Source organism: Protopterus annectens, chromosome 17.part0 (genome assembly GCF_019279795.1).
Source record: "Protopterus annectens isolate FY-2018-M chromosome 17.part0, PAN1.0, whole genome shotgun sequence".
Taxonomy (NCBI): Eukaryota; Metazoa; Chordata; order Ceratodontiformes; family Protopteridae; genus Protopterus; species Protopterus annectens.
This window is the reverse complement of record NC_056751.1, coordinates 362492181-362509348: the sequence shown is the minus strand read 5'-3', so window position 1 is coordinate 362509348 and position 17168 is coordinate 362492181. Positions and strand designations below refer to the sequence as shown.

The 17168-nt window shown below is 42.4% G+C and overlaps 1 protein-coding gene across 1 annotated transcript in view; it reads left to right on the top strand.

Moving 5' to 3' along the window:
• The window catches only part of CEMIP2 (cell migration inducing hyaluronidase 2), a 939901-nt gene that overhangs the window by 739029 nt on the left and 183704 nt on the right, over positions 1 to 17168 (top strand). The window contains exon 13 of the mRNA XM_044059182.1: positions 16569 to 16784. Coding sequence (XP_043915117.1) covers positions 16569 to 16784 — 216 coding nt within the window. The remainder of the gene's footprint in view (positions 1 to 16568; positions 16785 to 17168) is intronic.

The following is a 17168-nucleotide window of genomic DNA, read 5'->3' as shown; positions in this document are numbered from 1 at the left end:
TGGGTTATCATTAGGCAACTTTTCTGTAACAAGCAACTCAGTGAATTCTGTTTACTTGTGGAAGTGAACATCAGACATCATGAGTTAACTGAGTAAGCACCCTCTTCCCCTCTGCTGCCAGTTCTTATTTGCCACTGGCACAGCTTAGAAAGTTTTCAGAGCAGCAGTGCAGGGGTCTTTGTGGAACTAATGGGGAGGGTCCCTCTCTAATCTGTGTTGGAGGACCAGAATTTCACCTGAGGGTCTGCTTTCATGATTGGTCAAATGTGTTGCCTTGTAGTGCTAGACCCACATGATCCATACAATCTTGGATCTCTCAGGAGTAAGGATCATCCCTAAGTATCAAGGGCATGGTTTCATTTTAGTCCTCCATTTCTGTGGGAGGGGAGGGTTGAGATTTGGAGGAAGCAGCCCCCAACACATTCTCTGAGTGGTACATCCCAGGGTGTTCATGCTGCTCTTCCCCATATGATTAGCTTAGCCTTTTGCCGGTACAACTTAATCCTAAAAAGCATCCCTTTATGTCGTCATCATGGATTTGGGAATACTCTGAAAGGCTTTTGATCTTAGAACCTCCACCCCATGTCCCTTTGAGCTGGTCAGTCTTTGCTGAGAAATGTCACAGACTGAGCCGATGACAGGAATGGTAACAAGTTGTAAGTGACCTTGGATTTATTTTACTCTTACTGGGGCCTGTAGTAATTGGTACTAGATTCCTTTCATAAGGATTACAGTTGGATGCTATCACCCAGCCCATCACAAGCCTTTTCACATTTTATACTACTACCCTTGGTATGTGCTTATTCACCCATGGGCCCATCTGGATTGACTATCCGTGTAGATCACATGCTTGAACCTCATTGAGGGTGGTTTGACTTGAACCTCAGAGCCAAGGAACTCACTCAGTAGTTGTACCTGTGGAAGTTGGTCACTGTGGTCTTCATTTTTAAGTCAGATGAATCTGTGAAGTCCTGTTGCTCCTGAAATGGTACTTCTTTCATTAAATTATATGCTGACTGGGCTTTGGCCATTATTTGGGCTTGGAGCTTATCTGGTGAGTATCTTCATGTGCCGTGGTAATTCCACCAATGGAACTAACCATTGTTGATGTTGCTATACAAACCTGAAGGTTCCCTTCACTGTGCTGCAGCTGTTGCCTGTAGAAAGTCTAACCGCTGAATTCTTTAGCAAACTGAAGTGAAACCTTGTCATCTCAGCCTGAAGGATGGCTTCTGTGTGGTCACTCCAGAATTCCCCAAGTCTGTGCCTAACTCCTGTGCAAAAGACAGACATTGCAGGCAAGTATGTCTACATATATGTATATATTTTTTATTAGCCACATTAAGGTTTTGAGTTCTCATCTGTCAGTGATCTGTCTTATCTTTGTGGTGAGGACACTAGCTACCGTGGAGACCCCTTCTGAGTCTGGAATCAGAGGAAATCTCACCTTTTGCCTTTAAATTGCCATGTTGGCAGAACCGTATTTTTTCATATGTTTAGTAAGAACCATATTTTTCCATATGTTTAGTTTTATTGTTTAATCTTAGCTAGTGCATTAGGCATTGGGTTTCTCTGGGAGAGGGAGTAAGTTAGTGGAGGGTCTAGTTCTAAGTGGATTCCATGGATCATGCATTATACACAAGCAATTAGACAAGGAGAAGGAAAGAAGAGAGTGTTTCAGTAAAGTCTGTGAATCAGAACTCAAACTGCTATTTAATTTAAAAGCATTTGGAAGCACCTATATATATGTATATATATATATATCTATAGAGAGAGAGATAGATAGATATAGATAGATAGATATAGATATATATAGAGATAGATAGATATAGATATATGATTTTGCCTAACTTTGTCAAACTATCCTTTGGTTGACTAAACAGATGGTTGACAGGTGTGTGAGGTCTAAACTACCCAAGTAGGAGAATAATCTACCCTTTTCCCTGGGGGATTATGCAAACACATAATTAGAATTTGTAATTAGCAGGGTGTGGGGGGGATGCAGATAGGCTTGCCCTCTGCAGAAAACAATGTTTTTTTTTGTTTGTTTTTTTTTTAGGTTTTGCATATACTGAGTTTAATTCTCAGTGCAGGCATAGTAATGTGTCAACATACATAATGTCAGTCAATTTGATTTGACATTGTGCATGTCATCAAAAGTAGTATTTAAATATATCCAAATATATATATATATATATATATATATATATATATATATATATATATATATATATATATATTGATCATAAAGTGCACAGAAGAACTGAACAAGTAGTAGATGTCAGAAATGTGTAACAAATTCCTTTAATATTGGAAGGAACCTTTTCAATCACAACAAATGTAAAAATGGCTTTTTGTGTTTCAAATATACTGATATATTGGGCACCACATAATGTGACAGTGGATATCTCTAATATGCAAATAATTTCTTTGTTGGAACAGACAAGTTTTCTGGTTCATGTAACCAGATAAACAACTGATTCAATTTTACAAGTGGCCAAAAAAATGTATATCCAGTGTTTTACTGGTATTAACTTTAGATAAACAACTTGGTCTCTAAGTACATACTGGCACATACAACATGAACCACATGGTGACCATCCATCCAGACTGTTACCAGTATAACTCAGTCCTCTGGTCACGTAGTAGGTGTATACTTTGGAACACAAAAACACCATTTTTACATTTGTTGTGATTGATAAGGTCTGTCACAATGTTAAATGATTGGATGAAAAAGAGAGGATTTGGATTTTGAATTTGGTGCCTTGATATAAACCTAAATGGATTATTTTGTTATAGACAGTGAGCTGTCATTTTAGTTTCTATCACTTTTTTGTTATAACAGTTGAGCTAAGAAGTTATATAGTGACCATGTTTCTTGGTGTAGAAGCAGGCAAAGAGGAGACTCCTGTGTGAATGAACAAACCCTGGTCTGCTGTGTTGTTCCATGTTGTACAAATTTATTTTATTAAATTGTTTCACCAGTTTTTGTTGTGGTACTGTTCTTGTGGTTTTATGTATAAAACAATGGTTATGTGACGATTGCATATTATCGTTATATATGCTCAGCCATTGCTTTTCTGACAACTTTCAGTGTAACCTTCAAGTACATCTTTTGATTCCTGTGTATATGTGTGCATCCTTGTTGAAGATCCAACGTGAACTGGACCATCTTCTTCTTTGGTAGCTCAGCAAATTAAACTTTCCCTAGTTCTAACTTCTCCTTTCACCCTTAATGCTTTGTGCTCCTCACTGCTTCTCCAGATCTGTTTTGCTGTTCACGTTGAGAGAAGACCTTGGGTAAAAGAAAAGTGTTCCTTTTGGTACCCCATTGCAGTTAGAGCAGTCTGTCCATTGCATATCCTATCTACAGAGTGTTGCTGGGTACACATAGGATGTGAGAAGTTTAGTAGGTAAAACATTCCCACCATTAGTATGACACACAACCTGGATGCCTCCATATCCTCACTTGTTATAACCCTCGGTGGTGGTAGTAGTCTAAAAAAAGCCAGGAAGGGTAGGTAGATGTGATGATTGAGGAGAGGCACTGGTGTCTTCTGATGATGAACTATAGGTGACAAAAATAGATGCAGAACAAAAAAAAGGACAGACATTTGGCTACTGTCTTGTTTATTGCTGGCCTCACATGCAACTGGTTGATTGTCTGGCATACAAGACATCCCTGGAACCTGTTTTGACCAACCTTTTGCACATCCAGTAAACAAAGAGCATCAGAATCTGCATCAGAAAACCTAAATTTTGCTTGCAGCATAAACGTGACTTGTTGGCGAGAGAAATGTTTCTCATTTGAAAAAGATTTCTTCTCTGTCACAATTTAAGCGCAACTTGGATCAGTGGATGAGTAATTGGAAATTCATCCCTGGTCTGGTGCCTTTGTCTCTGATGGACAGAAGTAGTATTTGTGGGTCCCATTTGAGTTGCAGTGTTAGGCTTATAAGGGTTCTAGTAGTCATAAGTCTGGTATACACTTGTGAACCTATTAAGAGCACATGTGTGCATAATTATATGTGAAAGATAACAGTCTGTGCATGCATATGCTAATGATCTTGATGACCTAATATACTGATGAGTCAAACTCTTGGGGACGCCTAGAACATCACTGGACATAGTACAAGAACCCTTGGCCTAAGAGAATTCTGTTTCGGTTGTATAAAAAGTAGCAGCATTCTTTTCCAACAACTTTGATTGTTACAGATGCTGAAATATTCTCAGTCATGAGCTTATCAAATAACACACAGTTATTCACTTTTTGTCTCCATTATTGATTTTCAAGCTTGTTCTCAGTTTTAAACATTTGCTTCAGCTGCTTCACCCCAACTTTGCCTTGGTATAAGCAAGTCTCTCGGGCAGCTTAGAGGAACTCTGCATTGATGACTATCGTGTTATCATTTTCAGTTTGTGGTGAGTCCTGTGGCCCAGTGGTAACCTTGCAGGTCAGGGTCCCAGCCCCTTATTACTAGTTACTTTAGTGACTGCAGGAGGCACTGTGAGACTCCGAGTTATCACAGCAGCACATGAAGGGGAGGACTGTTTGAGTTATGGATCTGACTCTTCTGTTCTTGCCATATTGCATAATTTTATAAATATGCAGATAACATTACTGTATGGTTTTATGGTGTATTAATAACCTATTCAATCACAGCCTCACCTCAGGCTTTGTCCTTACCGAATGGCGCACTGCTACAGTCATCCCTGTCCACAAAGGAGGAGTGACTACAGACCCTGGGAACTATCACCCCATTAGACTGATAAGTCTGATATGCAAAGCTATGGAACACTTCTTCATGGACCTAATAAACAAAGATATATAGAACCTCCAATCTCTGGATCCCACACAGTTTGGTTTTGTGAAAGTAGATCATGCCTGTTCAACCTGGTCGACTTATTTGATTCAGTCACCAGAGCTGTGGATGAAGGCAGGGTGGTTCATACAGCCTGCCTTGATCTGGCCAAGGCCTTTGATACCATTCCCCACTCAGGAATCATAGAAAAACTCACTAAGCTAGGCATCGTCCCCTATATCACTAGGTGGGTTGCAAACTGGCTCACAGATAGAACCCACAGTGTGAATGTAGCTGACTCCCAAGTCAGACTGTTCACCAGTCACGAGTGGAGTCCCACAGGCTTCAGTTCTGGGTCCTCTCCTGTTTGGTATCTACTTCTCTGAAGGCCAAGCCAACACGAAGGGACTCTGGCTGACAAAAATCGCAGACTATTACAAGTTGGGAGCCATAATTAACTCCCCAAGTGATGTTGCCATTCTACAGAAAGGCCTCATGGAGACCAATGACTGGTGTCAGAACCATGGCCTTAAGCTCAATGCCAAATGTGTCATCCTCCCCTTTGAGAAAAACCCAGTTCCCATGATTTACCACATTGATGGTAGTCCACTGAACACAGAAGGTGTCATAAGAGATCCGGGAGCACAGGTTGACAGCAACCTCTCTTTTGACCACCACATTGCCACTGTGGTCAGAAAGTCCTTCTGTGTGGCACATCTCATTACTAAGGGTTTTGCATCCGGGAAGAAAGAGGTCATTGTCTCCCTCTGCTCTTCCCTCATTAGACCAGTCATTGAGTACAATGCCCCATTTGGTATGTACCTCACTAGACACCTACAACAACTGTAGAGGCCGCAAAAATACCTCACAAAGAATATTGGGCCTTAAACACTTGTCCTATATGAACAGACTCAAAAAAACTCCAACTATTCTCTGTCTCATATCACCTACTTAGAGGCGATCTCTGCTTGACTTACAAAGTCATGTCTGAACAAGCTCTGTTAGAAATGCTACATCTAAAGAAATCCCAATCCCTCCTTACTACACGCTCAAGAGATCTCAACCTCATTACCAAAATCAACAGAACAAGCTGGAAGGGCAGGTTCATAACCCAGAGACTGCCTATGCTATGAATAGACTTCCCATACATGTCAAGCGGAGCACCTCACTATCTGTCTTCAAGAGAAATCTTGATGAGTGGATGGGAAATAGAAGATTCACCCCGGGGATCACTCCAGTGGCTCTACTTGACAGAGGCACTGGGAACTAAGGTCGGGTGCCAGGATAATCCTATGGGCTAGGCTTGTAAAGGCTCCAGGGCTATTAGCCTAGTACACACCTATGAACAAGTAATCAAGACTATAAAACCCAGAATAGGACCCTGTCAAGGAAGCTAAACAAGTAAATCCAAAATCTGAAGTAGCATCACTGATAAAACTACTCTGCGTTACACCTACAGTCATTTTACTTATAACCTATGAATATCATATCTGCCATGGCTTAGTGGTAAATCACATTGTCTGTGGTATGCAGGGTCCTGGGTTCGAGCCTTGCAGAGGCCATTTATTTCCCTGAGTAGCATCCTGCCCTCACCAAGAATACCTCAGTATAAAGAAAAAATGATCAATTTCAACAATTGGCTAAGCTTCTGGTGTCATTCAAAGGGGATCCAGTGTCTGTCAGCCTGGGACGACAAGCCGTGTTGCTTCGCAAGAGACTGCCTGCACCTGTCATCCCTAGGCTTTCAAATACTGGCCAAGGCTCTTGCTGCCCCCATAGTGCCTTTTTTATGCAAGGCTCAAAAGTCAAACCCACCTCCGTAAACAGCACAATTAACAAAAAACTGAGGGTTATGCTACTCAACGCCAGGAGTTTAAATCTCAAAATGCATGCGCTCGATGCACTCCTCAGTATGGAGAACGTCGACATCTGTGCAGTAACTGAAACCTGGTTCAAGGCTTCAGAGAGTATCCCAGCACTACCGGGCTACAACTCATCCCACACGTTTTGGCCACAGAACAAGGACCGAAACACAAAAGGGGGGGTGTATCCATATTCATCAAGGATACCTACACCTCCAGGTTAGTGGCGCAGCATACCACCTCTGATATCATCCATGTGCAACTAACATCGGGCAAATCTGCAATGCAAATTGTGGCCTGCTACAGATCACCCTCCATGACCCAGGACCACCACGCCACCTTTCTGGAGACACTGGAAAACATGAAGGTCCTACCAAACACCCTGATATTGGGCAATTTCAATTACCCTACCATTCACTGGGAAAACTATTCGAGTACAAATTCCCAGGCCCAACACTTCCTGGAGTTCATCAACTCAAATGCCCTGGATCAGCTGGTAAGCTCCCCTACCAGAGGTGAAAACATATTGGACCTGGTTATCACCAACATGGGCGACAGGTATTCCACACCGGAGGTCAATCCGTCACTGGTTAGATCAGACCATAAACTAATCACTCGATGGCCACACCCCACCACCACCCCCAACTAAGGAAACCACAGTAAAAAAAATTTTCTAAAGCAAACTTCACCTTACTTAAGACAGAGATGGTAAGTTTCACAGCCCCCACGCTAAAGGATAATGCTGCCCAAGATGCAGAAGCTTTTACAAATGCACTCCTCTAAGAGAAGGAAACCAGTTTGGTGGGCCCCTGCAATAAACAGGCTATACAATAGAAGGAGGAAACTAGTTCAGAAAAAAAACAAATCCCAAGAAGGAAAGACATCCCTGATCAGTATCAGTAAGAACCTGAGGTCCCTCATGGATTCATCCAAGGCTAACTTCGAAAGAAAAATAGCCAAGGATTCAAAAGATAACCACAAAGCCTTCTTTAGCTATGTTAAGAATCTAAGTGGCAACTGACAGATATGCACTGAACTAATGCAAAATAGCACAAAATATAATGAACCTACTGATATTGCCAACATCCTGGCAGATAGATTCAGTGCAAACTTCACCCCCCTCTCACCTCCAAAAGGGCCCACAACAATACTGGAAAAGTGTAGTGTCCCAGAAATCACAGACACGCAGGTGAAAACAGCCCTTTCAAAAGCCAAAAACACAACGTCAATGGGACCAGATGGTGTCCCAGGCTGCATCTTGCATGAACTACAGAACGAACTAACCTCCCACGTAAACATGCTGTTCAGCCTCAGCCTCTCCACAGGCTACGTGCCCATAGAATGGTGCACAGCAATGGTTATTCCTCTTCACAAAGGAGGGGCCACAACTGACCCTGGTAACTATTGCCCCATAAGCCTGACTAGCCTGGTGTGCAAGGCTGTGGAGCACATCATCATGGAACTCATTAACAAAGACGTTGGGAACCTCCAAACACTTGACCCGACCCAGTTCGGCTTTGTTAAGGGCAGATCATGCCTACTAAACCTGGTTGACTTCTTCGAGACAGTCACCAAGGCCATAGACGAGGGAAAGGTGGTTCATACAGCCTACCTTAACCACGCCAAGGCTTTTGACACCATTCCCCACTCGGGTATTACAGAAAAACTCACAAGCCTGAACATAAACCCCTACATCACAAGATGGGTTGCCAACTGGCTTACAGACAGAACTCACACGGTAAAAATAGTGGCTCCAGGTCTGACTCTAAACCAGTCACAGTCTTGCAAGGCGCGGTCCTGGGACCCCTACTGTTCGGCATGTACGTCTCAGAAGTGCAGGCAAACACAGGAGGACTATGGCTAACCAAGTTCGCCGATGACTGCAAACTGGGAACCATAATTGACTCTCTGGCTGACATGAACATCCTCCAAAAGGGCCTTACTGAGACGGACACCTGGTGTCAAAGCCATGGCCTCAAGCTAAATGCCAAAAAATGTATAGTTATCCCATTTGGGGAAAAACAAAACACCCACAAATTACCACATAGGTGGCAGATACAGAAGAGGTAATAAGAGATCTGGGGACCCAGGTAGATAGTAATCTCTCCTTTGACAATCATATTGCCAAAGTAGTTAGGAAATCCGTCTGTGGCCCATCTAATTACTAAAGAGTTTGCATCTAGAAATAAAGAGGTTATAGTGCCCTTCTACCCATTACTCATTATACCCATCATGGAGTACAATGCCCCATTTGGGATGTACCTCACAAGACACTTCCAACAGCTGGAAAGACCACAAAAGTATCTCACGTTGGTTGCTGACTCTTCTTCCATGACGTTAGGTCGTCAGGGGTATAAAACATGCAGCTGATGCCATTACATCAGATTTTCTTGCCGTGTGGTGCCAGAAGCAGAAGCAGTTCGCCAGTGCCAGTCTGCCGACTCCTGAAATTTTTGTTTTCGAGTTTCAGAACCAAAGTCTTCAACTATAGCTAAGTACCCCGTTGGGGAAACATTTTCTTGCTCCTTACCGATGTCAGTAAAAGTTGATAATTGCATTTCTTGTGGAAAGCAAATACCTCATAAAGATTTTCATTCGTACTGTATTCCTTGCCTAGGCCCTGACCATGATGTACCTTGCTGTCGGTTTTGTGCCATATTTAATCAACGCACTATCCGTCGTCGGTATATTTTCACCTCTAAATATTTCGGTTCTCAGTTCAATTATCCAGAAATGTTGTCAGGTAGCCATCCGACTACTGGTATTCCGAAAAATCGCAAAGATAAAGACAGACAGGCCGCCTAGGTCCAAAGCTGCCGACGACACTTCTAAGTCAATCACCAGTTCACCGGTACTCAGTGAAGCGCTTTCGCAGCCCCTGATACCCGCTACTTCTGATTCGTAGGCCTGTACTGAGACCCATTCGGAGTCTCGTATGCCACAAGATCCTTCAACTGTGGAACCTGCGAATGTCTGTACCTTGGATGGGTATGGAGCCACTGTGCAGACACCGGCTTCTGATGGTGTATTCAGGCCTACGGACTTGCATATTAAACAGACGCTTCCTTCTTCTTTAAGGCCTAAATCTCAAACCATGCCTAAGAAACAGACGCCCAGGCTGCATGCTCAGGCCTCTATGCCAAAAAAACAAATGATAAGAATGGCTGAAGATCTTATAACTCTAATCAGGGGAATCCAACCCCCCCATTTCTAAGAGACCTAGGACTGAATTTGTTTATGATGAATCTTCTGACCAGGATTCTGATTTTTCTGATTCTTCTGATGATCTGGATTTATCCATATCTACGTATGAGGATTCTGATGCAGAGGACTCTATTCCCTCTGCTTCCCCTCCAGAGGATTTTTCTTTTGGTGAAACCTTGTACACACTAAGGGAGCATTTCCACTGGGCAAGCCAGGATTTTTCTGATTCAAAAAAGAGGCTTAGGGATTTCTTACTCCTGCCTCAGCATAGGCCTTTACCTATACCTCCTGTACTAGACATTGTTGATGATGCCTTTTCGGAATCTAGTTTGGCCCCTGATTCTTTGCCTCCTGCTCCCAGAAAACCTGATAGATAGTACAGGGTTCCTGATTCTCACAAGTTCCTTTTTAAAAATCCTATTGTAGATCGAGAGATTATTTCACAGGGACTCAAGGGCATTAAGGCTTCTACTGCTAAAAATCCTACCCCTTCTGATAGAGACTCCAGGGCGCTGGATAGATGAGGTAAGAAGGTTTACACTTCTGCAACCTTGACCATTAGGGCCTTAAAACTGTTAGTTTCGTATGTTAAAGTATCAACAACATGTTATTGGATTGCTTAAACAGAAAATGACGTTGATTCCTTACTGTGCTGAAAATAAAGAATTACAGGATTTAATGCATTCTGCTGAACAGTTTGGAAAACATACTTTGCAATGTGGATTTGATTCATTAGAGGCCTCTTGCAGGGCTGCTGTCACTGGGTCTGTACTCAGAAGGCATGCTTGGCTTAAAGAGCAATCTTTGCCTGATCATGTTAAAGCTAAACTGTTGGATGCTCCCTTAAATCAGGACTGCCTGTTTGGCAACAAAGCTGAGGAAGTTCTTAAAAAGATGGAAGATAAAGCTAAATCTATGCAAACTTTTAAAGATTTCTTACAAGTTCAGCCTCCAAGATTTAGTAGGCATTGGCCCTCTAAGAATTGGTCCTTTCCGGCCCTTTCCAGGTCTTCTCAATCCAAACCCAGACACAGCAGAAACCCCAGGTTTCAGTCCCAGGGGACGCACAAGACTAAGCAGTGGGGGACTTCTGCATCCAAATCTGGGAGTAGTAAGGCTCCCCACTATGGACAACTGTCTCAATGACTTGCTTTTAAAACTTCCAAGCACTTCTTCACTGAATGCTCCTTTAGGCGGAAAAATTGGTCTGCAGGGCCAAAAACTGGGAACTCATTACCCAGGACAAATGAGTTTTAAATATAGTGTTCCAAGGATACAGATTTCACTTCCACATGTTACCAACACCAAACAGGTGGCCAGATCTATGCCCAAATCAGTGGGCAGAGGCCCGAAAGCAAGTAATTTCTCTCTTAAGCATGGGGGCTATTCAGTTGGTACCAGAAGAGGAAAAGGGACAAGGTTTCTATTCGAGACACTTCCTGGTACCTAGAAAAGACAACTTATGGCATCGTATCCTGGTCCTTTCTACTCTAAACACCTTTTTGGTATTTCCAAAATTCAAGATGCTGACTCTTCACGAGTTGCTTCCTATGCTAGGCAGAGATCCCTGGTTGGCAACACTAGATTTAAAAGAAGCATACCTGCACATCCCTATCCGAGAATCTTGCAGAAGATACCTACACTTCAAAGCAGGCTACATGCACTATCAGTTCTCTGCACTGCCTTTTGGCTTATTTACTGTGCCCAGGGTATTCACAAAGTGCCTAGCTCCAGTCATTGCATTTTGCAGGCAAAGCAATATTCAGATATACCCATACCTGGACAATTGTCTAATTCAGGCAGAAAGCCAGGACATACTTTTGAATCATCTGGTCTTTGTACAAAGGGTGCTGACTTGTCTGGGGTACCTGTCAACAAATTATATTCCTGGGAGCAAGCTTGAATACAACTTCCCAGATGGCTTTCCTCACGCTAAAGAAACAGATTCATTTGACATCCTACTTCAAACAAGTGGCCACAAAAACCCTGCTATCTGCTAGGCAAATACTGCAAGCCTTGGGGTTCATGTCCTCCTGCATTTTTCTAATTCCATTTGCAAGACTGCATATGAGGAAACTACAGTGGTGTCTAAAAAGCCTATGGTGTCAGCATTCACAGGATCTAGAAGCAATGATTCCTATCGTACCTTGCCTACACCTAGAGTTCATTTGATGGGCAGAGGCCTGCCACCAAAACAAGGGACTGCCGTTCACACTCCCCCCTGCCGCCCAAACCCTAGCAACCGATGTATCACACTATGCATGGGGGGCTCGCGTGGCAGGAAAGTGCATTCAGGGCAAATGGAACCCAAGTCAAATGCACCTGCATATCAATCAAAAAGAAATGTTAGCCGTACAGAATGCTCTGACAGCCTTCAAGGACCACATTCTTCCAGGACAACTAATGGTTAAGACGGACAACACCACTGTTATGTGATACATAAACAAGCAGGGGGGTACACATTCTTACCCCTCTGCAGACTAGCCATGGCATTGTGGAACACAGCCTTGAGCTACCAAGTGAATCTGCAAACTCAATTCCTGCCAGGAAAACTAAATACACTGGCAGACGGACTTAGCAGAAACCTCATGGACCCACACGAGTGGAAACTGGAACCAAGGATTTTCAACATGTTGACAAGCAAATGGGGGAGCCCAGATATAGACCTGTTTGCCTCCCCCAGAACTATCAATTAGACAAATTTTGCACAAGGATTCCCCACAAACAAACTTGGAAAATGGATGCTCTGTCCTTCAGCTGGAAAAACCAGTTTATGCCATTCCTCCCCTGCCTCTGTTCTCCAAAGTACTACTAAAGGTCAAACAGGACAAACCAAGAACGATTTTGATTGCACCAGACTGGCCACACCAACACTGGTGTGTACCCCCTTTTGCGCAGTGTGTCATGGTTGGCCCTATGGCACCTGCCTCAGACTCCTTCCCTGTTGTCTCAGCAGGAGAACCAGATTCTGCACCCTCAGCTTCAAACACTGAACCTAGCAGCCTGGCTAATTACCTAATCTCTCCTTTACCATCCCTCAGTAAACCAGTGATGGATATCATTTTAGAGGCAAGGAGGCCTAGTACTAGAAAATCTTATGCTGCAAAATGGAAAAGATTCAGTGCCTGGAAACAATCTCAAGGGATGAGTACAGCAGCGCCCAACTTACCTCAGATTTTACAATACTTAACTGAGATGCTTCACAAGGGCTTGTCCTTTTCTTCCATCAAAATTCACGCCTCAGCCATTTCAGCTCATTATAACACAGATCCTCCCCTCTTCTCTCACCCACTGCTCATGCAGTTCCTCAGAGGAGCCAAAGATTTAAGGACACCCAGGAGAGCTCCAACTCCACCCTGGGACCTTAACTTTGTCTTGGAGAAACTCAGTCTTCCTCCTTTCAAGCCAGCTGCTACTGCAGATTTAAAATTCCTTTCTTGGAAAACAGCATTCCTTTTAGCAATCACTTCAGCAAGAAGGGTATCCGAATTACAGGCCCTTATGGCAATTGAGCTTTTCATCATTTTTCATGCGGACTGGATGTCCCTCAGAACCAGTCCCTCCTTCATGCCCAAGGTGGTATCCAGTGTGGCTCTTAATCAGTCCATTCATTTGCCAACCTTCTTTCCTAATCCAACAGAACAAAGGGGAAACAGATACTGCACTCCTTAGATGTGCACAGACAACTTAGATTCTACTTGGACAGGACTAAACCTCAAAGGAAATCTTAACAACTGATGGCATTTGCTGCAGGGACAGAGGGGAAGGCTATTTCAAAGCAAACCATTTCTAAATGGATAGGCCATTACATTCATTTCTGCTATAAGCACCATGGAAAACCTATCCCACAGGGCAACAGACCCCATTCAACCAGGGCTGCATCTACCTCTACAGCCTTTCTCAGAGGCGTCCCTACCAGGGACATCCTAGAAGCTGCTACCTGGAGGTTTGTACATATGTTCACTAAGTATTATCATTTGTCAATTTTCTCTAAATCCAGAGCTGGCTTTGACACTACTGTCTTGCAGGGCTTTATAGCTGGTCCTAATGCTATTTAAATTCCTCCTCCCAACCTTAGCTTTGGGAATCTACCCAAATGTCATGACTGCAACAGTGAAACAAAAAATATAGTACAGTTGTGTACACTTACCATAAATGTAGATGTTTGAGTGTATTCACTGTTGCAGTCCTGGTTACCCTCCCTCCAGCCCCCTGACTTCTTTTGGCTATACCTCTACTCTCCTTTACTATGCTTAAAAGCTTTTTGGTGTATTTGCTTTTTTGTTGGAGGTATAACTTTGTATATATATTTAATTGCTTCCCATTAGGGACCTGACATCTGGGGCAAGAAAAACTGATGTAATGGCATCGGCTGCATGTTTTATACCCCTGATGACCTGACATCACGGAGGAAGAGACAGCAACCAACACAGGACCCAAGACTTTGATAATCAGGCCGACTGAGGGCTACTGCAAGCAGATAGCCCAAATGTGATGACTGCAACAGTGAATACACTCGAACATCTACATTTATGCTAAGTGTACACACCTGTACTTCATTATACTCAGTGATGGGTCTGATGAGGGACAAGTATAGTGGTACAGTAACTTCCCTGGACCTAGATCTCATGAACTTACTTATAAGTTGAGTAACATAGAAGGATTTCCTTACAACCTTGGACACACGTTGTTGAGGGCCAGGTTACTGTCTACATATTTTCCCAGACCCCTGACTAATGGTCAACTCTTAGGGGTGTTTTATGGATGATGTAGTTTCCTGGGGTGGCCAGTTTCCCAAAAGGTATTATAATGCATTTCACTGGACTAAATTTTAAGCCATTGCTTTGGCCACAGTCATGTGCCTGTGTTAGACCCTGTTGTAAGCTGTTAGTGTCTTGAGGGGAGTCTATGACTGCTCCCAGTTTGCAATCATCTGTAGACTTTGTCAGCCTTGACTTCTAAGAAGTAGTTGCCAAAGAGGAGCAGGCCCAGCACAGAGCCTTGAGAGACTCCACTGGTGACTGGCTTCCTTGAGGAGGTGGTCTTGCCAGTCATAGCTTTCTGGATCTTATCTGTGAACCAGCTGGCTATCCAGCATATTATGTATAATGCACTTGTGTGTTTGTGTGTGTGTGCTCATATCTATATATGGGCCTATTTGAAAAGGACGACTTAACCAGAAGATCAAGACCATATTAGTGGAACTGCACAACTTTGACGGACTGAAACATCAGTGGTGCAGAACAATGAATAGCAGTAGCTGGCTTCACAAGATCTTACTACAGCGGGGGCAGTGATTTTGCCTTTTCTCCACTGTAGTATAGTCTCAGAGTTGGTATGTTTAATTAACACTTGGTGTGGGATGTTCAGGGGGCAAAACATATTGCTGTCAAGGTTGTGGACTTTTGAAGTTCCATTCTGTTGCTGTTATGGAGTTGCACTTTGTCACAGTTAATATTCTGTTAAGTAGACATTGTGACATACATATAGACATTGTGACATAGATACATGTATACACACACACACACACACATGCATTTTAGGTTTTCTTTAGAGCATGATTTGACTTGATTCCTGATGGTAAGGAATTGGAGAGTATGCTATCACCTGAACTTTGTATTTGTACTGATTATGGTGGAAGAAGCTACTATTGGAAGATTGTTTTGCTTTGGAGCACTGCCATTTAGCTTTGCAGGTTCTGTATATGTAGCATCCCGACTAAAATCTTTATAGAGGTATTGGCCAGTACATTAGATGCAAGGTGTCTGATTGTACTGCTGGTTATTTGAGTTCCAATAGACTGTGGAAGTCATTAGGGTCAACCAAGAAGAGTGGTAGTATAGTCAGAGATTTCTTTAATTTTTTCCAGGAAGTGGGAGGAACAGGACATATGCAGTAGGAGGGTGACTGAGCACAATTTACTCAAAAATACCTTATATGTATGTAGGTATATTAGACATTTTTTTTAAAGGTATGCAATATTTTGCCTGATGACATTGCACACTTGATTTAAGGGATTTAAAACAAGATGATGTTTAAGGTCATGTTGGTGGTCCACCCTTAATGACTACCATTTTGATTACCTTTCCCAGGCAAGTGCTGACAGACTCAAAAAGCATCTCCATGGTACTAAGGAGACGAACCTGAGTGCCTTTTCTTCTAACTCCACCTTCAAGATTGTCGGTGGTACTATGAAGGGATGCCTTTGTTAGAAAGACTGATTTTCAGAGTAGTAAGAGGAGGAGGTGTACATTATCTGCAGGCGGTTTTATTGTGATCTTAGGACAGGACTCTTGATATAACTTGTAAGACTATGTATGAACCAGATTTCAGTTGTAGGTGCTAAATCATTTTCTTTCTCATCGTGAGCACTTGCCATATTACATACTGTAGCTATATTGTACTTCTATGCAAAGCAGATCATTACTAATGTTTTAATTGTGCTGTGTAATGCAAAAAAAAAAAAAGTGCCTTTATAGAAGTCATTGGATATATATGTCACTTTAATTATTTTTCCTTTTGAGGCCATTTTTATGTATTTGTGGATAACGGGTTAAACTACTCCCTCTTAAAAACATTATTAAAAATAATCTTTCATTTATGTTTTGTGAAGTATGACTGCTGGCACTGCAGAACTAATTTGCAGTGAACTATGGGAAAAGGAAGTGTAATACAGTTTCCTTTTATGTTTTATTGCAAGGTTTCCCTAAAGGTGTTCTTTTGTAAACCTGGCCCTTGGTTTGAAGATTGCAAGCAAGATGGAGACAAAAATGCTGTGTTTAATGACTTTGATGGTTCTGTGAGTGGCTACAAAGATATGCTTGTGGGACGATTGGACAATTTTCTTATAAGAAATCCAGACTGCATCAATGTCACAGACTGGAATGGAATAATTTGCAAGGGGAAATATGCACAGGTTAGTAGCACTCATTGTTTTTGTTAAGATCTTTGAGCTGTAATGTGTAGTTCTGAAAAATGTTGGATACAGAAATAATACTTAAAGAATGTTAGATATCCATGATGAGATGCTGACCTGTGAACTGCATACCTAATTCCAGCATTAGACAAATGACTGAAAGTTGCACTTTTTGACTTAACTTTGAGAAAGGCTGCCTGAATTCATTTACAGATCTGTAGTGTATATTCACATGGATGACCAGTGACACTTGTAGTCTTCATTGTTCAGAATTCTGCTATGGGGCTGATCCTCATTAGACCTTTTCTTCAGTGACTTATGGCAAAAAAACAGATAAAAAATATTTGAATACAAGGATAAAAAGTCTTTTTATGCATACCGTAA